The sequence below is a fragment of the Lingula anatina genome, chromosome 2 (assembly GCF_051362555.1).
Source record: "Lingula anatina isolate TDL-2025a chromosome 2, LinAna3.0, whole genome shotgun sequence".
Taxonomy (NCBI): Eukaryota; Metazoa; Brachiopoda; class Lingulata; order Lingulida; family Lingulidae; genus Lingula; species Lingula anatina.
In genome coordinates this window covers 41,956,516-41,977,556 of record NC_141768.1, presented here as the reverse complement: position 1 = coordinate 41,977,556, position 21,041 = coordinate 41,956,516, and the positions used below count along the sequence as shown (strand labels likewise).

Here is a 21,041-nt window from a genome sequence, read left to right as displayed (position 1 = left end):
CTAAAAAATATTTCGCTTAATCCCAGTCACAACACTTCTGGTCTTGTGAGAAAGCTTGATGCAGTATTACTGTAGAATATTAATCTGGCACTGGGTATTGAAACACACTTATAAAACAAAGTTCTTCTAATTGTCAAAGTAGAAGTAAATATGAATTATTCATAATGATCTGTAACCATTTTACTGTACTCATTGCTAAATTTGAACAAAATTGATTTTTTGTATTTCCTAAAAAGATTGTTTTGTTTGTATTTCCTAAAAAGATTGTTTTGTATGAAAAAAAATTCTTGATTATGAAAGTAAGTTGGATTTATGTGACAAAGTGCATTTATTTGATTTTTGATATTTGAACAAACGGGGTGTTTGAAATTTGGACTTAATTACCATACATTCAATTTTATAATATTTCAGAATGGTCCAGAGAAATGCTCCTGGAAGCCTGGATGAGGGATGCTATAGTCTGCTGTGAAAAGAGCGGGGTGAATCCACCATCCAGTGTGTTTGAGGATCTGATGGCTCAGTCCTCTGAGGACTCAGACACTCTCAGAAGTGTCACGCCACGTCACCACGGACAATCTGACATACTCGTAAGTAAAACTAGACCCAGAAATGGTATTAACTGAAAAGATCTGGTGTAATGCTTGGAATTTTTAAGTTTAATTAATTTTGATATTTAAAAATATTCGATAATGTGAAATGTTTTGCACTTTAAAAAAAAAATCAAGAAATATTCACTCCTGTGTCCTAGATATATGGTTCAGCTAAATGGTTCAAATGTTTGGTTTAAAAAATTCCTGTTGTTCAATAGCATGCTCAGCAAGGATGTTTATATTGCTGACAGCTGCTTGTTAATAGGTCAACCTCTTATACCCACTTCTTAAAGTTTCTATATATTTTAATATATTTACATGTTCAAATTAAGCACACAAACCAAATAAGCTGATCATAAAATTATTAGCACAAGAATAAATTAAAACAAAGGAAGAAACTTAGCTTTTGCTTCTATATTTAAATGCATTCCATTTTTTCATCATTCATTAAAATTAAACTTAGATAAAAGCCAATGACTGTTACTGTTCTTTTTGTTTTTAGTGTGATATATGTGCAAACTACATTCCAAGTGATGAGACTGCAGTTCCCATGTCATGTGAACACAGGTTTTGTCGAGCATGCTGGGAAGGGTGAGTAGTTTTTTCGGGTTCTAGTGCTACCAAGATAAGTATAAATATTGAAGGATTAAAACTTAATATCTGAAATTAATGCAGTTTTAATCAAGATAAAAAACTGATATTTAGGTGCTATTTAAAGAAAATGAACCTTTCCAGTTCCTATAATATTTACTGTTGGCTTATACATCCATTTTGTTCTGATTTAAAATTCGGAAATAAAAGCCCTTTGTTCAGTATATTAGCTTAGTGACCTTTTTTTCCCCAACACAAAATGCTACCAACATCAGGTATAATATTAAAATCATTCATAAAATATTGATCCTTTCTACAAATTTAAAGCAAATTGAAAATGTATGCTGTCTTCATGAAGAATAAGCACATTCATCTATTCTTATTTTTAATCTGTTGACTTTACAGCTATTTAAATGTGAAAATCCAAGAGGGTGAGGCCCATAACATTACCTGCCCTGCTTATGACTGTATCAAACTTGTACCTGTAGAACTCATTGAGGAGATTGTCTCAAGAGATATGGCCAGGAGATATCTGCAGTTTGACATACAGGTATGTTCTATTAAAGCGAAGTTATAACTGTGAAAAAGTAAAGGTTGTTAAAAAGAGAAATTGCAGAAATTAAATGTTTTTTAACCTGTGAGAAATGACAATCTTGCAATCTCTGATGAAGGGTTGAAATGTCATATCTCACAGGTAAAATGTTATGTCTCACAGGTAAAAAAATGCGTAGTCGTTTAAAAAAATTTAACTTTTTAAACCAAGAACTTAACTCTTTATTATTTACTCTTGTAATGAAATACCAATTCCAGAATGTGGAACAGTCAAATCTTTAAATAAATAACAAATAATCTGTCCTTCATCTATGTAAGTTGCAGTTGAAGACAGATTTCACTCTGCTGTATATTATCATTATTCTTTTTTTTAAGGCGTTTGTTGACAGTAACCCCAATATCAAGTGGTGTCCGTCTCCTGGCTGTATACGAGCAGTAAAACTACCAGATACGGATGGCGCTAGTGGTGTCATGTCACCAGTTCAGCCGTCTATCGCCAGTAAACTTCCTGGGGACACCTCCAGATCTGTGGATTGTGGGAGTGGCCATTATTTTTGTTGGTAAGTAATAACTTCTCATAGTAAGCTTAAGCCTAATTTATATTGAGAAGCCTGTGATGTTTTTGTTGTTTTAAACATTTACGTGATATCACATCACCATTATAAATAACCTGTTTTCAAGGTTATTACAAGTTTTAAATAATGGTAGCTATTTTACCATAATTAAATGGTTTGACAGAAAATGTGTCTATGTTTCAGGGACTGTCTTGGTGAAGCTCATGCTCCTGCCAGCTGTGAAAACTGGAGTAAATGGTTTCAAAAAATTTCAGAGATCTGCCCAGAAGCATGTAAGTTGAGATTTAATATCATCTGCTGACATTAAAATCTATTTAGCCAAAAAATAATTTAACCTGCTTTTGAATTTCAAATTTCTAATTTTGCCATTTTTAGTGAAATTCTCTAGTCTCTCTCTTCATTATGACAGGGTTTTTAAAACTAGAACTTAGAATCAAAAACAGAATTTTATTTATTGATCAAATTATGTCTGACTCACTATTCTCTTTGTGCCAATGTGGCACTTAAGGCATCTGCCATAGCTTTCAAGTGTTGTCTGTCTGCTGCATAACCCTCAAGCTGTCCTTCATCCATCCTTGTTATTTCATCTCCTTCTCATCAGATTGTTTCTATGTTTCTTTCAATCTTTCTCTATTTCTTTTTCCTTCTGGTGCCCATCCTAATGCTACTTTTTTGGAACTGTTGTTTTCTCCATCCTGCTCACATGCCCAATCAATCTCCATCAGTCCTTTTTCATTGCTGTTGCAATTGATTCTGTGTTTGTTCTGTGATGGAATTCCTGTGATCAAATTATACATGATCCAAATGTTGTCTCCAGTCGGGAATTTCAATGGACATTTCAGAGAGTATAAAGTGAAATATCAACCTAGTTTTTTATGTTTTGTTTTCCAGTATGTGACACGAGTGGAGCAGTGGAGACATCAGCCAATATATTGTGGTTGGTGACCAATGCCAAGCCTTGTCCCAACTGCAAGTCTCCTATACAGAAAAACGAGGGGTGCAATCATATGAAATGTTCAAAGGTAAATGAATTTTTAACAATCCTTTTAAGGGGCTTTGCCAAAAACACTGATATCTGGGGGGTTTTCTGTAAGTTGCACTGATTAATCCAGAAATATAAAAAATATTATTATTCTAAGAATTAGTTATTGAAACAAACCCTGCCAAGTAAAGGATGGAGTCGAAGATTTTTTCTACTTCTCAACCATCGAATATAGAATGGTCTAGCTGATCCTATAATTAACAGCATAGATGATTTATAAATCTGTAGTTGCTGAGCTGTTTTAGATTACAGCCTGGAATCTTGACTAGAGTACATTTTGATATTATAATGAGGACCTGTGTCAATTTCCAGTGCAAACATGACTTCTGCTGGGTGTGTCTGGAACAGTGGAAGAAGCACAGTTCTGCCACTGGGGGGTACTTTAGGTGCAATAGATATGATGTGTCAAAGAAAGTTGATGAACAGACAGAAGTGCAAAAGACAGAGGTAAGGAAGTGATTAATATATTAACAGTGCGAATATTAACCTTATTACAAATAGAGAAAGCAAACTTGCTTGTAAGGTAAGTACCGTATTATAGAAATAATGGCAATCTCCTTGGTTATCCAGATAGTAGTAGACTGTAGCAATTTTATTTCCCCCTTCAAATGTTATGTTTAGATTTTTATCTCTTTCTTTTAAACTTTGGATCAGTGATAAGAATCATGTAAAATGCACATGCCATGCCATATTTATTGTTGCATATTAAACATTTATCTGGTTGATTTATAATATTCTTTTTTGACAAATGTTTAAAGATTAGGTTTTATATTTGTTCATTATATTTCAGCATTCATAATACCACCAGTACATGGATATTGTTTTGTATGTACCAAATTATATTTCAGGCTGAGCAGAAGCACATGGCTAACAAAGAAATGCACAAGTTTGTCCACTATTACACTAGGTTTAAAAATCATGACAATAGTTTCAAGGTAAGTGAGAAAGACTTAAGAGACATACCAAAAGTTCAAAATACCTGAAACTCTTGGACTCAAATAGGTGTGATGTTTTAAAGAAAGTGTTATAAAACTGTGGGGGAAGAATATATTGTTAATGGGCATTGATAAGTGTCTTTCTAAAATGATTCTTGGTAGATTCTAACAAATCCACCTGTGATCTGTATAAATTGCTATGATTAATTATAAATGATCAAGGTAAAAAACATGAAATCCAAATGTAAAATAAATTCAGTTAGATGTGAAAATCCCAGATATTAAGATACCTTTAAACAAAACAATATGTAATGTTTGCTTTCTTGTTTCAGCTGGAGGAACCATTGCTTACCACTGCCAAAGAAAAGATGCTGATACTTGCCAATGCAGTCAGCGATCCAGGTAATACAGTGCCCATCCTCCCCCCTGCCCCCTCCATCACCTACGTCCTGACCATGGGATTCCTATACTACATTTCAGACAAGTATTATGAAATTAGAATTGTCACTTGTAATAGTTTTTATTCTTCTTGGCAGGTAAACATGTATCCCAAATCTCCATTTTCATCGCCTATCCTGGTTTTGAAGCACTTAGAAGACCACTTCAATCCATTAATGGTACATGCTAGTGAGGATATCCCATACAGTATTCACATATACATACGCATTTATGTCTCCTCCATCCCTGTGTACCGCGAACTTTCATAGTCCCATTCATAACAAGAGAGAAGGCAACAAAGATTGTTCGTGTTCGTGATTTGGCCAAACAAGGCCGCTTTTATTATATAAACTCACTATCCTAATAATTTTAACAATAATAACAATGTAGCAAATTGTTGCCTGCAACAAATGTTATGGCCTTAGGGATAAAAATTTTATATGAAATATTAAATAAGACTCATCATCCTAAAATATGATGTGACGAGTCAGCAAAAGTTATTATATTTTCTTTATTTTCACACAACATCAACAATGTGTGATCCCCTCAGAATTTTGAAGAAGCACATTCAGTTATATTTCATTCAATTTCAATTTGACATCTTTATTTTACAGCAACTGCAGATATTGAGACCAAGTTTATAGAAGATGCAGTCCACCAATTGCTCAAGGCACGGCGCGTCCTGAAGTGTTCTTATGTCTATGGTTATTACATAGAAGAAGTAGGAATTAGAAAACCCATCTTTGAATTCATGCAGGTGATTACTGATTGAATATTTATATTATTATATTCACACACATTTTAATAAAAAAAGATCATTTAATTGAATGTTAGATGTTTTATGTCAATTTCAGTTCTTATTATTTAGTTCTACTGCACTTGAAATTCTCTCAGATTCATTTGTGGTTTTAACATACAAAAAAAAAAGATTTTTGTACAGGACAGCTAAATTATGGATTTACACAATATAAGACATGGCACATGAGCTGCTTTCATTTTTCCACAGACGGAGCTGGAAGAGGCAACAGAGAACTTATCTCAGATGATCAATCGCCCATACTTACGTACACCACGGAACAAGATAATAGGTCAGGCTCAGCTGGTCACACGGAAACGCCATGACTTGATAGGCGCCATCGCACGAGGCTTGGTGCCCGTTGATCTGTCTCCTGGGAATTCTAGGAAAAAATACAGTTTTGATGTAGATGTAAGTAATTATTAGATCCATTAAGCATTTGTGTGTTTATGTTGCCTTGGAAAGGGTGTGGCCGAGTGCTATTCAAACAATCTGGAACTGCAAGTCTCCTATACAGAAAAACAAGGGGGGCAATGATGATGAAATGTTCAAAGGTAAATGAATTTTTGACAATTCTTCAAAGGGGTTTTGCCAAAAACACTGATATTTTGGCTAAATAGATTTTAACGTCAGCAGATGATATTATATCTCAACTTACATGTTTCTGGGCATATCTCTGAAATTTTTTTAAACCATTTACTCCAGTTTTCATAGCTGGAAATTCTATAAGGAAATACAGCTTTGATGTGGATACAAGTGAGAATGAGATCTACTTGAACATGGCAGCATGGCACCAGGAAATTTGTTAAATTTTAGGAATCAATAAATTCACTGTGGAAGTAAGGGCCAGGGATGGTATTGGGTTGAAGTGGGAATTTTTTTTTTTGGGGGGGGGGGGGGGCTGGCTTCTAAACAGGAGTCATGATAAAATATATGTATGAAAGTACAGGGACACACATAGTAATCAAATGCTGAGACCAACTTTTGTCATTTATTACCCACACCAAAGGACAGCTCACAAATTCCATCTGTTTAATATTATATATCTTCTTATAAAGGAGGACACCAAGAAAGCCCTGCTAGACTCCATTCAAGACATGGAGCTGCCCAACCCCTGGGTTATGGACAGTTCAGGGCGCCACACCAATGTCTCTGCACTCTTTGACTGGCCTGACTCCAGCCCTGAGGAGTCCGAGGATGAGCAGGAGGAAGAGCAGGGGGAGGGGAAAGCTGGGCAAACTCCTTCAGTCACTAGTGGTAAGTGATGGTGTGTGAGGCAGTGTTGTCAGTATGTGAAAGTTGTTGTTATAGTTAATGTAGTTACTGTGGATATTTGTGACCTGTCCTGACAAAATTAGGGATCAAGTCACATTGGGTGGCAATTGAGTCATTTTGGGTGGATTGAGGTGCTTGCAGAAATTGGTAGGGAAAAAATTTAGTTAATCATGTAATAGCAGAATTTTCATCAAAACTACTGAGAAATTGACAGTCGAATTAGTTCACATTTCACTGACAAGAACATTTAGCTTTTGAAAAAGCATTCATACTGAATTCTGATATAAATAACCTAGATTACTTAAAAAAAATATTGGTCCCTCTTTTATCAAATTTGATACAATCTCATTATAGTAATTTGAAATAATTATGTTGTAGATGTTTGTCGGCGAACAGACTGCAGCAAACCAAGGGCCAGGAATAAAAGAACAGGAGGAATGCATGAGTACTGTAGTCTGCGCTGTCTTAGGAAGGACAGAGTGGGGAAAGAAGGAGGTAAAGATAACAATAAAATGCACTGCAACGTGGGTATCTTGATTGAACATCACAGCTGTGTTCACTTTAAGTGTCTTGACATTGTTTAACAGAGTTGTAGGAAGGCTATCAGCAGTATTTACTTGATAAAGAAACATTGTTTTCCTTCTTATTCAGTGTCCAGTCCTCGTCCATCGGAGTTAGTTGCAGACTATCAGCTTGACCTCCTCCGTGCCTTAGAGATGTCTCGGCTTCAGCTGCTTCGAGATGTCGCCTCCCTGGGACCATCAGCTGATGCAGCAAGGTGTGGAATTCAGAATAAAATTTTGATTCATTACAAATTTCAGAATATAATCTTGAACAGTAGTCGGTTTGCTTTTGAGTTTGAAAGGCTAAAATTTTTAATTTAAGTTTTGTCACTGAAGTCAATACTTAAAAATAATAGAAAAAAACAGCAGCTGTCATACATGTTAAATGAAACCAAAGTAGACTAATATGATTTAAATGATGGTGAAAATGAAAATCAATGCCAGGAGGTTTTAGCATTTGTTTAATTTATTGACGCTGACAGATATCAATGTGGGCCTTTCAAAAGTGATACTGGCTAAATGAACAGCATGCCACTTTTAAAAAGGGGATCAGATTATCTTATCTTATGTTTAAAGTTCAAGCAATCGATTGAATATGGAGATTCCATTGCCTGAACCTCTACCACCACGGCCAGTAGAGGAAACTGCACCAAAGAGCCCCGTGTCCAAGGTGTCCACTAGTCCATTGTCCAGTAGTCCGAGCAGGACAGGACGGTCAATCAACTCCCCAAGGCTGCCTAGAGTAGTTCGACGGGGGACAGCCAATAGGAGTGAGCGACAGCCTCCCGCTGCTGCCACCGATGTGGAAGATTTTGATCCAGAGTTGCAACGTGCAATTGAACTGTCTCGAATTACTGCAGAAGGTGAAGAGTCTGTTTATTTATTTATTTATTTATTTATTTATTTATTTATTTATTTATTTATTTGTTTGTTTGTTTTATTGATTACTGTTTAACAGTTGAATATATAATTTTACACAGCACAATCTTGCACATTCAAATCTTGCATCTTGTATTTTGTAAAGTGAACTTTATTTGGTCTGTAATTATTGCATAGAAAGGTGTATGCATCAGTCATCATGCATGAAAGTATGTATTAGATACTTAGTGTTTATATGTTTAATCAATGCAACTTTCAGTTGATATTTAAGGAATTAACAAGAAAACTAACCAAATGATATCAAAAAGTGTGTTATCAAATGTGATCATATAAATGTCAGATTGTAACACAAAATAAATATGTTGTCTTTTTACAGAGGAGGACACAGAACTGAAAATGGCAATACAGCTGTCTTTACAAGACTCTGCCCCAAACTCCCCCTTGGAGGCCAGCATCCCCATCACTTGTGTGGACGTCCATGCCACAGACACTCCAGTCACCCCTGTCCACAGCATGCATGTGCCGACGCTAAGTGGTACAGAAGCTCAGTTGATTTTAGCACCTCTTACAGAGCCTTCATTGTGTGTGGATGAGGAAGGCGATATGGAGTTAGAGAAAAGTGTGTTAGGAAGTAAATTGCCAGGTGTTTCCGTTTATAGCCTTCAGGAGAGCAATCAAGAACCACAGGACACTAAGAGCCTAGAAATACCCGAGTATACTGCTACTGCCACCAGAAATGCACAATCAAAAATTTCAATGGACCCCAGTGATGGTAGTGACCCAGTTGACCAGATATCTGGAGATAGGGACCACAATGACAATAACAACCAGTCAGTATTGACCCCGAGAGATGACCACTCCAGTAGCTCTGAGAAATCACAGGAGGAAGAGGAGCTGGATACTCATGTGAAAATGTTACTGGCCTACAGTGACTCTATAGTGACCAGTAGTGCACTGACCACTTCAAAGGATGACAGTGACTCTACTGCGGCCAGTTTGGAAAGTCCACTGGACACTAGACAACCTGAAGAAGGAATGGGTGGAGCCAGACCAAAGCACAAACCACATCAGGCTCCTCGACATCACAAAGAAGGTCAAGGTCATGCACAAGGTCAAGGTCATCCCAGGGAATCAGAAGAAGACCCTCAGTGCTCTGGGACGTGTCACGGTGCCTATGGAAACAGTTTTGGTCTGATCAAGAACATTTCTGTGAATAATATTTTGGCTATGGATGTGAACAAAACTAAGGAGTTTGAAAAGAAAGATTTCAGTCACCTTTACTCCTATGTGAAAACTCCCACGGAAGACCTTCCAAGTGCCATTCATGGGGAGGTTGCTGCTGCATCAGCTCCGTTACAGTTCAATATTGATGTGTGTGGGGCCCAGAGCATTGGGGCAGGGCCTCCAGTGGTCGACCCAGCAGTTACCACCCTCGATGAGTGGACAGAATATCTGACCTCCTCTGCTGTGTCCACCAGCCCCACTGTCCACTGCATCAGTACTTACACTGACCAGGTGCCCATGGCAACCACAGATAACATGGACAAGTGGTCCGTTTCTTCTTCGTCTACAAAGGAGATGGAATCGGAAACATCACCACTTCTTCTTAACAATGAGAGTAATCTGCCCTCAGGCTCCTCATCCTCAGGAAAGGTTGTGATTCATGGACAGAATGATCTGAACAGGGGACCATCTTCTGGGAGTGGTGAGAGGGAGACCTCCCTGTGGGCCAGGCATTCAGCTAATCAGATCACTCTTACAGATTTAACCCAGGATGATGAAGACGATATGGTATATGTATGAGATAGCTCTGTGGCTCCCAAATGTTTGTGTCTTAAGTGCGAGTGTTTGTAACTCCCTTTTATCTCCAGGTTGCACATTTATGTGAAAAATGTGACTGACAAGACAGTTACAAGAATGTATGTTAATTACTAGTATTTGAGAAAAGGTTACAATTTTTTTGCATACTCCAGCTGCAAATGCTCTATATTAGATCAACAGCAGTGCCTTTGAGTCAGAGTTATTGATTCATTGTCTTCAGATATAAAACTGACCTGATAAAACTCTTACCTTTGGGTATTGGGTTATCATCACTGTATAAAAAATATCTAAAATGATGTGAAAGTTAGTTTACAATTTATGAAATCCTAAATAGGCAAGGTTCAAAGTCATTGTATCATCAGTGTCTTGATTCTAAAGGTCACCTGTAAATTGGACCAATGACATCTGAAGGTAGGGAAAAGGTAGAGTTGGTGACCTTGTAAAGTAATTAACATCTTATGCTCAGTGACCTTGGAAGGGGGATTCTCAATTTACATGATATTTATTCCCAGTGAAATTCTTATTTAAATCATGAACATTTGCTTCAGCACCTCATTCTGTTGTGATCCTTTAAATTATGAATAATTTACCAAAGTTTTGCACAAATATTCAAGGTTTGATATGAAACCCAGTGATGGACTTCTGATCAGTCAAGTCATATTAATCCCATATATGTATCTGTAAATGGGTGTGATAGTTGATAATTGAAATGAATAGTACATGTAAGTATTGAATGGGCATGTTTCTTTCTTTTGGAATATATGTAATACATCATGATGTAGCTGTAATTTACAAACATGATTTTTTCAACCTTGGTGTGAAGCTTTGTTGTGTAATCCAGATGCCTAGTTACAGTTTTTAAGGAGTTTTTTCTGCAATTATTTTCAGATTTTGAAGGATTCTAATCGGTGAATTAAATTATTTATTTATTTATTTTGCAAAGCTGGCCTTTGTTTCAGGAAACTGATTTTTTGAAAGAGGCAACATACTTAGAAAAGGATTTTGTGGCAGTTTAGTAATACTATTTCTTTCTGCAATGGGTATATCTCCAATTGTGATTTCAACAAGTAACCTAATATTATTTTATTCTAATATTGCTTGAATCCATAATGTGGCACAATTGGCTGCAATGATTGTATGGTCTAATTTACATGTATCTTTGTGCCTTAAATGTAGTTTTTGTTGTGTTCAGAATATGGTAATACTGCTCTTTGTTTGGCATTGTTTTTTTTTTTTTTTTTTTCATTGAAAGATGAATACTTCACACTGTTCCTTCAGATTGCAGCCTTTTGCTTACTTAGTGGCACCTGCAAATAATAGTCTTGGGAATTGTGAGTTTTTTTCTTTCAAATGTTTGTGGTATCAGTATTAGGTGCATCTCTTTGTGAAGTGCAGGACATATTTTGCTTAATTGATGTCAAGCCCCATAAACTTTAGTTCAGATTATTTAGCCATATACTAGTATGTGTAAAAAAAAAAACTGAATTTAAATTTTGTTTGTTTGTCAGTGTTTCTGCATCAGTTTAATATGAATTCCTATAAGTAATACATCTATGACATTTCATATTTTCTTCAAAAGTAATATATGCCAATTTTAAGTTCAGCTCTCTAAGTGAGAAACCAGTCTAAACTCTTTGACTCAATTCTCACCAGATGGAATTCTTATTTCTCAAAATAGATAATAGTTGTTTATAAATGAAGGTGTTGGCACTTGAGGCTTGTTGGCAAAAGTGACATGGAAAAAATAATTCTCTATGAAACTAAGTCTTTGTCTGAAAACCAAACCAGTGAATTGAAACTAAACTTCTCATGTTTTATACACATTTGGTATTTAATCAGAAAGTTTATGTTGTGATTTGTATAAAGAAATCAATACTCCAGAACTGTGTGTAAGTGTCAAAGAAAGTGGATACTTATTTTAATAAAGTATGAAGAAAGATCATTAAAGCTTTTTAAATATATGATATATTTATTAATCACCAATTTTTGTTCTTAGGATAACATTGTCTTTAAATGTTTTCTTGACTACAGCCAATACTTGGAATTTTACATTTATTTTGAATTTTTTGACAATGGGCGAACCCCCCTCCCCCTCCTTGCTTGTTTACCGCTAGTCTATTTGTGAAAACAAAGTTTGCATCAGCTTTGGCTAAATCACTTAGTTCTAATGCAGTCTGCTAGAAAAAACAATTATAAGGCAGTGAAATTGTCTTTGGTAGCCCTCTGCAGCAGAAAGCTATATACTGTTTTCAAATGAATAAGTGTTTAATATTTTAAAATGCACAGTTAAGCTTAAGCCAAGAGGGTTATTTTATCAACATTTCCCATTGCAGCTATGTTAAAGCATATGGCATGTCTGATTTGAAATAAGTTGGAACAAAGCTTCTGCTATTAATGCGTACGCGGTGTAACAAATTGTGCTGTTCGATTTTTGTATCATAGCTTGTAAGGTTTTCTTAATATATACATTGTATGTACTCCATTATATGTATAATATATATAAATTTAGATGATATGTTTACAAAGAGTGAAGAACGTAATACCGGCCTTCGTGGTCAGTTTTATTTAGGACTAATTGATTTTTGTAATAATGATATATATATTACTTGAAAAATAACGGCGATGTTTACTATTCTGTGCATGCGTACTGCAAACTGCCTATAGGTGGTTTGTTGTGTTGCTAACAATAAATATTTTAAAAGTACATTTAGAAATTTGTGCCTCCCATTATCAAGGAAACCGCTTGATACTGAACACCACGAAATTGAAAGATTCACTACCCGTGTTTGAAAATGTCCCAAAGTCACGTTTTCTTTGCCTACAAGTCCTGCAAGGTACTTCTCTTTCCCAATTCTAACCTTAAAACAATAAAACCACTCAAATGAAGTGAAAGGATGTCGTAATTACCTTGTGAAATGTAAAGGGAGAGTTGGTGGTCTACGTGACTGGTCAGTCATTTAGAACTAATAGATCATTTGATTACAAATGGTATAAAACATGGCGTCCAAGGGCACTGGTGGGTCGAGCCAAGTTGGAAGTTAATACACTTTAAAAACGCCCTGATATACAAGCTTTAAACATGACAAAAATATTTCACTCAGAAAATCTGTATTTTTTCTCTAACATTTTTTTTTTTTTTTTTTTTGCGCTCGACGTTTCTTTTTTATGCTTTCTGACAACCCAAACAATTTTCTCTAAAGTTGGCACTACGTTTTGCATGCTCCAGCTACATGTCTTCCAAGTATGCATGGTCATAGCAACAATATAGTAAAGCAATAAAATTAAAGATTTCATAGCAATGAACGGTCTTGGATTCCGAGCTCGCGGCGGAATTATTAGACTGGAATATATTGTTATTAATGTGCGTACACTTGATTTACACTCAATTCTACGGATTGTCTTATAAAGATGTACCTCTGTATAGTGACTAATTTTTCCACTGACACCGCGCGTCAACAGGTATCCTATCAAAGTATGTGTATTGACTGAGATAATACGGTTATTTCATGATAAAAGTGCGCAAATTCCGGGCTGATGACAGCATAACTCTGAATTAGACCACGTTATGTTTTCTTTTATTTCACAATTTAATTGGATTTATTGCTGACAGTCAGTTTAAAGTAAACGTTTTCTATGTGTGTTACATTTAAATTTTCTGTTAATTGCTGCTTTTTAATAAAATGAGTAAATTAAGGGTTTACCATTTAAAACACTCGGAAGTTCAGCAGATGTTGCTTTAAATATTTGTATATACTCAACGTCTTGATAAAAAAATGGCAGTTTTAATTTCCTGGGACATATTATTATTGTACGCACAATATTCCGTCTCTATTTAGGTCATATGTCTCCGAAGATGCGTTATCTTCCTACTAAGTATGTACAGGTTAACGTAGCGTTTCTATGGTCAGTGCTACTGAAGGACTACGATCACAGTACATAGGTTAATAATGTCACACGGAAGGACTTTCGGACGTACCAGTAAAGTATGATTATTTCGAAACAATGGCAGCAATAGGAAGGGAGGTGACAATTAGTTTGATACTTGTTGGATTTGTTTTGTATTCAGGTATGCGGGGTATATTAATGAGAGGGAGATAGAGAGCGACAAAAAACATAAAAACACGTGGTATCATGTATAAACAAAGGCACATTAATCTCAGCACAGGATGAAGCAAGCGGAAATAGATCTTTTGTGTATTTTAGAAAGACACTTTCCTATGTCCCTGATGAAGATGTCTTGCTAGACAATGAAATATCGAAGTAAAAATCACTTTAGGTTCAGGCTACCAGTGTTGGAAGAAATTACTGTAAATTTTATTCAGTTTTAGGTGTGGGCGCCGCTGAAACGTTCCGTTGTCCGTCATTGCCCCTTGGTCACTACCCTTTCTTGTACTGCCCATCTCCACAGGACCCCCCTAACCACACACGCTGCTGTTCCGAGGGTTGCTGCGACGGTCGGGGAGAACATCACTGTCCCTCCGGTACGTCATGATTGTTTATTATCTTGTGTGGTGTGTCATTGTTTATCATCGTCCTGGCTGTCCTGACATACATAAGTACGTGAGTAGTAAAGATATATTGTGTAATATCATTTTCAAATCGGACCAGGGCTTTTTTAAGCTACCGAATAGGTGTATCTGTTTTCATTTATATACGGATAGAGTTTGCTGGTATTTGGCTGCGATACAAGCATCTCCACATTTAAATTCTGTCAAAGTAAAAAAAAAAAAAAATGCGATGGCGTTCGATTTTCTTGACACAAAGAAAATGTTAAAGTTTTTTCTTTATTTTAGATGATTACAATAAAGACTTTTACTGTCCTCGACCTGGTGACCAGTCCGGTTTGGAGACATTCTGTTGCAAGGCAGGGGACAACAGTGATGCTTGCTGTGGACCGACGGCATTAGCGTAGGTCACTTTTTGTCAGTGAGTTACTTTTTAGTTTAAATGTAACAATATAGGTTTAACATTTAATTAAAACAAAGCGAAAAACTGAACATTTCTTTTGATTTCTTCACATTCCAGTCCTTAAGATGTCATGGGACCACTTTGAATTGTTGAAACAATGGATTTTCTCTTCTGCTTTCAGTTTTATTTTCAGGGTGAAGTCACCAGACTCAGGCATTGTTCACAGTCTGTTAAAATCTGTGATGTAGCATAAACATATTTTCTTCTTTTTGTACAGCATTTGGGTTCTGCCAGTGATTGGTGTATGCTGCGGGCTTGTCTTGCTCTGCGTGAGTTGTGTCGTCTGCTGCTGCTGCGCCTGTTGTCCATTATATCGGCGACGTCAACAATATGTGGTCATCAAATCGTGGTAGTAAACCGCGGGCACATACTTTCTGGGCTGGGATGGACAAGATCTAAAAAAAGACAAGATCTTCCACAAACAAGCTGAAGGCAGCTGAGAAATGGACAGACTTATAGATGACAAAACTGATAGAAGCAATATTAGAAAAAAAAAACAGTCTAAAATGAAACAAAAACCAATTTTTAAAGATGAAAGTGCACAAATGGGGGCTTTTTATGCGCTATCACGAATTTTTAATTATGTACTACAGTACTGTGGAAAGTAAAAAATTAACTGCCGAGGGCTTCAGTCACATATAGGAATTCAAAGTCACTCTTTGAAAATGCTATAGTAGTGGAAAATGAAGACTTCACAAGTTAGAAACTTTACAACAAACAATAAACTCCGGATTGTTTTCTGAACTAGAGCTGTGTTTAAGTATTTCAAGTCATGTTTGTATTGTCATGTAAGTTTGAAAATGTCATAAGGTTTTCATTTAACGGTCTTAACGGTGGCAGCGCTCAAAATGTTTTGTCAACATTACAAAGATGATAGAGCTTTGATTTTTACCATTTGCAAACAGGATGTAATAGAAATATTCGAAGAATAATATTAAGCCATCGCGATTAAATAAATGTTTAATTGCGTTGATTATTACCATCGACTTTAATAACATGTATGTACCACTGGGGCCGTCGACATTCAGAAATTGTAACTAGCGCAAGGCTTCAGACCAATAGGAGTTCGAATCAGAAAATACCCATGCATGAAAAATTAAACGTTCAGAAAATAAAGCATCATGAATTAAATGGCATTTCAAAAAGCCCTGTCGTATAACAAACCTTAATTTCTTATCGAGGTTTACGTACTGGGAACCTAACGTAAATCAGGTAGCCATTTCAAATCACGCGACAAGAAAGACGCCAAAATTTGGTAGGCCTACTGAAACTGAAATTATTCCAGCGGTCAAAAGAACTAAAGGCGTCTTCCTCCTGAATGGGTAACAACATTCACATTTCACTAGTTGTTTTTACAGCGATTTTTTTCGAATTATCAAAATATCATCTTTTTTAAGAGAACCGATAAAAAAATATTTCTCTACGGAACTAGTCGCGAACAGATGAGAAAAGCAAGCTGTTTTCGGACTTAAAAGGAGCATATGCATGTACGAAACAGTGGCGGATTTAGAGGGGGGGGGGGGGGGTGCGGTGTCCCCGCCCCCCTTTCGATTTCTCAAAAATATTTCACACCAATATTCCCCACTTGAAATTAGAGATTTAACTAGCCAAATTATAGTTCTAAACCGTACCAAAGGGCACCGTTTGCTCTCCAAAACCAAAAAAATTGAGGAGGCCCCGAACCCCACACCAAGGGGTGCTGGGTCGGCTTTCCATTAGAGACCTGCCATTCCGCCCCCCCCCCCCCCCCCCCCTTTCAAATTATCCTGGATCCGCCTCTTCGACACATGTATCAACGGGTATTTTTAAATAAGGTAAATACATATACATGAGAAGGAATAACATTTTATTGGAAAGACACTACAGGCTATCTACAAACTATAAGTGCATCTCTCTTCAGGCTCTTTTGATGCATTATTGGTTAATGAATCTAATATTCCAGCAATTTTTATTGTTTAGCAGTTTTTTTTCGGTATTATATGCCATTATTTTGATACTTCAATAATATGTCTATCTAATTCATGGTTTAATTCTCATTCTTTTGTAACATAGACCCCTATGGTCTTTTAAATAATGAAGATCACAATTTGTAGGCTAGGCCTGATATATCCGCAGAGAAATCTTTCGGGAAATTTCCATCCATTACTACGTACTAATCCAAACTGGTTGAGATTGACGGTCACGTGACAGCTCCAATATCATGACGTCAGAAAAGTCACGCAACTTCTGGAATATAAAGGGAGTGTTATTAGACGAATATGATGTATAGTTATACTAATATATTGTATTTACCAACTTCTGAAATATAGAGGGGGTGAGATGAGATGGAAATTATGTATAATATATTTAACGACTACAGGTACATGTGCAAATTCCGCACACAACGCAGATCAATGTCCTACGGGGTAAATGATTTAAAATTACATGAAGATTTTGCCGTGAATTTCGTTAATTGAATACACGTTTGCCAATACCTTGTTACGATTATTATGATGAATCCGGCTGGCTGGTTGACAGCCATTGACTATTTCAAATAGCTACATGTACACTGTATTTCTATTTTACCTTTTATAAAAAAGGGATTTCATTAGAGGCGGAACACGCCCACACGCCCTCTTCAAGCAGGCACCTGCTCCCTACACCGCATGGACTCCCTGTTTCCTCTATTTGGTTAGGCTCCACACACGCATACCAGTGGCTGCAGTTACCAGAGGCCCAAGAGTCACCTAACTGGAAAGATAGATAGGATGTTGGTCAGGCAGTGTGAATATTGAGAATTTTTTGGCATCTTTTACGGTGTCCATTGTGCATTTCGATCAGTCCAGACTCTGATTGGCTCTTAAAAGAGCTGATAATCTTTATTGAAATATTGACTTGTAACAGTACACTAAAGTGAACGAAATAGATCTTATTGCATCCTCTGAATTAAATTGAAATTTTCGACTTTTGGAGATTCTGAGGTCAGCAGGTAAGTTCCACGTGTATGGATTGTTGGATACCTCAATGGGATTGGAACTCGTTTAAATGGTACTTTGCTGTTATTGGTGTCCATGGACTGTCCGTTTTTAAATGTTAAAACGATTTTAGGGCATGATAAGATTACCTGATGGTAGCTTCCCATTGTATCCATGCAGCCACACAATTCGTTAGGTACGCAAAGATGCCCACTACGGACGTATCCAGCCAGACACTCGCACCCCTCTTGTGAGCCTCTTTCACATCTCTCCGTAGGAGATCTGCCGCAAGAAGCCGGACATCTTGTCGTTTCCGGGCTATAACGCATGTTGTACCCCGCTGTTTCACACACAGTCATTGCTAATCAAGAAAGACAGAAAAATATGACCAGGTTGAAGGCAACTGAACTTGAAAAAGATGTCAAAATGAGTTGGGTTTCTAACAAAGGAACCAAAACAAGACAGAGCAATAACTCCTATCAAACAGATTATAAAACAATGATTTGTTATTGTATTTTATTATCAAAATATCAGATGCGTTAATCAAAACTCTTTGAATTCAAGTTGGGGCCAGGAGGAGCGAGCAATTAACTGTTGTAAATGTTCACATTGTGAGCAGTTGATGTCCAAATGACATGGTTAACTTACGGCAATTTGTAACTTCTCTCCAAGCTCCAGGGAATACCCCGAGACCGGCTTCTTCGCACGCTTTAGCATACGCCTCTATGATACCACACGCCACCTCGTGTTGAACCTGTATTTGAAGCGAAAGATCTCAATGTACAATGGTCTATTCGCGATTAATAATTTTCAATATAGAATTGTTTTTTGAATTAATTTCTATAATCAACAATTTTTTTAATGTAATTTTATTTTGCGTTTAGAATAGAACAAATCTTCCTCATTAAACTATTATTCTTAAAAGATCCATGAAGAGACTGCTGAGAAAGTAGAATGCCGACATCACAGAGCCGGGTGAACTGGCTCAAGAAATTAACCTACCGCTGACAATGCGCCATCATCTCCGGAGGCTGAGCAAACATCGATTGCACAGGAGGTGTAATACTCGTCGGAATTTACCAGAGAACTTGCGGCACATCCACCTAACACACCTTCCACGTTCTTGATGACATCGCAGATATTCGCTTCCGGGCATTCCTCTTGCACAGAAGGAGCTTGTCGCTTGCGTCTTCTCCCCCATGGTGCTTGGCACCTGAAGTGTAAAGAGAAGCAAAGATGTGATGGGTTCTGTTTTCACCTAATTTCTTTGCAAATGCGACCTCCAATAAAAATACCCTGGTGTGCGGTATTCAGAATACTACCAGAAAACTGACCCAGGCTGGGTACTGCAGTTAGACCATTAATGAGTTTTATAATTCTACAGAAATAGGGACATTTTTTCTCAGTTTAATAATTACATGAAAACTTATGTGGCGAAGGGAGTCACCGGGATGTTTTGTCATGGGAATTTAAAAATTAATTATGCGATAAGGCTAATATATTATAGTGACACAATTAAAATTAACTAAAAAGAAATATGTAATTATTAAAGTTTAAGATTGCATTGCATAACACCTGGATAATACTAGTTCATTTATCTTACTCGGGTCCGAGACTGGGATCAGGAACCAGCCAACTCTCTCCAATCAGGTCGTACATGGCTTGGGTCTGTGGCTCTGGTGGCCAGGACGGTGGTATATACTGGTCACCCACATATGTTCCGTCCTTCAGGGAGAAATCATCGTCTTTGTTTCCATTGCAGGTGCCACACATACCACACAACAATCCTCTGTAAGTCCCCGGGGTGCATATGTGAAGACGGCGGTCGGGGCGACCTCCCCAGGTGATGTTAACGCTGAAGTCGAATTCGAAAAGAATGCCCTGGTTGTTCTCAAGAGTTATGCTGACGCATCTTCCTGCATTGCATACAGTTAAGGGGTCAGAATTCAAGCCGATGATCTGTATCCAATCACCAAACTAAAACATATGACAGATCTAACGTTAGAAACTTATGTTGCTCAATGTAAATTTTTCTCTTCCCTGGGCAGTGTGTTTGTAGAGTCGCAAAGAAACTATCGTATGATGGCTGTTTATAATATTATGGAAAGCAAATAAAGATTTTAAAGATAGACTTGTGTATAAATACAACAATTTCGTGTGATTTCCATTTAAACCATGATACATATAAGCAAAGTGTCAAAAAACTACCATTAATAAGATTTATTTGACTCAAGAAACAGTGCATTTGCAACAAAAGCGTTAGTTGTGCCTACCATTGTATCCCATTGGAAAACTGGTGGTGGAACAGTTTGGGAGCCTAAACCAAACTTGAATTGCATGCCAAAAACGTCAATGAAAATTTCCTTTAACCAGGTACGGTCCATGCGAAAGGTTGGATCCACGTAGTTGATTCCTTCAATGTTAAACTCTGTGAGTTCCGGGTGGTCCGCCGGATCGAAACACGTCTTGCTGATGGTGTATCTGCATTCACCTTTTGGAAATAGTGTAATATTTTCACCGTGTAAAAACATCATATTGCATATTCAGGCACATGTTAGATAAAATTAACCCTTTTTTGGATACGTGCATGAAAACTAATCTGAACATGTGATAAAAAAATACATTGCTTATTGTAAAAATATAAACCAATATATTCGATCATGTTTCGTCTAAGAATGTTTTCGGCGATTTCTCATGGATATACCCGTTTGGGGTTACATTTTACTTTCAAAGACTTACCTTGATAATGTATTGCGTTGTCATCATACGTGTGATAGTGTGGATCCCCGGAAATACGACAGCAACATTTATCTGCAAGTCAAATACATGCGATGCACTTGGAATATTCCACATACAGTGACCAGGGGCGGATTTAGGCCGTCTTCTGGGTCTTCCGGAAGACGGTTAGATTTTCAAGTTTACATTGACCGGTATCTAATTTTTTTCTGTGGGGAGACGGCCAAAAATGGAGTATGGATCAACAAAGATAATTTGAAAGACTGTCAGAAAATATATCTGGATCCGCCCCTGCCTGGGTAAATGGTCTTTTTAACGTAAATACA

At 36.9% G+C, this 21,041-nt stretch overlaps 2 protein-coding genes across 3 annotated transcripts in view; both read left to right on the top strand.

The window, feature by feature from the left end:
* LOC106176856 (uncharacterized) overlaps window positions 1-12,761 on the top strand; it is a 42,044-nt gene extending 29,283 nt beyond the window's left edge. The window contains exons 8-23 of one of the 2 annotated variants that reach the window (XM_087006466.1): window positions 412-587; window positions 1,093-1,181; window positions 1,587-1,731; window positions 2,109-2,293; window positions 2,492-2,580; window positions 3,200-3,330; window positions 3,663-3,797; window positions 4,199-4,285; window positions 4,618-4,687; window positions 5,338-5,480; window positions 5,730-5,930; window positions 6,578-6,776; window positions 7,173-7,289; window positions 7,446-7,572; window positions 7,940-8,220; window positions 8,613-12,761. In XM_087006466.1, the coding sequence (XP_086862592.1) occupies window positions 412-587; window positions 1,093-1,181; window positions 1,587-1,731; window positions 2,109-2,293; window positions 2,492-2,580; window positions 3,200-3,330; window positions 3,663-3,797; window positions 4,199-4,285; window positions 4,618-4,687; window positions 5,338-5,480; window positions 5,730-5,930; window positions 6,578-6,776; window positions 7,173-7,289; window positions 7,446-7,572; window positions 7,940-8,220; window positions 8,613-10,039 (3,602 nt within the window). In that variant the 3' untranslated portion in view covers window positions 10,040-12,761. Of the gene's footprint in view, window positions 1-411; window positions 588-1,092; window positions 1,182-1,586; window positions 1,732-2,108; window positions 2,294-2,491; window positions 2,581-3,199; window positions 3,331-3,662; window positions 3,798-4,198; window positions 4,286-4,617; window positions 4,688-5,337; window positions 5,481-5,729; window positions 5,931-6,577; window positions 6,777-7,172; window positions 7,290-7,445; window positions 7,573-7,933; window positions 8,221-8,612 lie in introns of both variants that reach the window. The other variant, XM_087006464.1, reaches the window with a different exon arrangement.
* Window positions 12,762-12,894: 133 nt separating this feature from the next.
* LOC106176670 (uncharacterized) lies at window positions 12,895-15,434 on the top strand. The gene is made up of 4 exons (XM_013559153.2): window positions 12,895-14,123; window positions 14,380-14,538; window positions 14,851-14,965; window positions 15,243-15,434. Exons 1-4 carry the CDS (start codon window positions 14,060-14,062, stop codon window positions 15,376-15,378), a joined length of 474 nt encoding a protein of 157 aa, XP_013414607.2. The 5' UTR covers window positions 12,895-14,059; the 3' UTR covers window positions 15,379-15,434.
* Window positions 15,435-21,041: the final 5,607 nt, after the last annotated feature.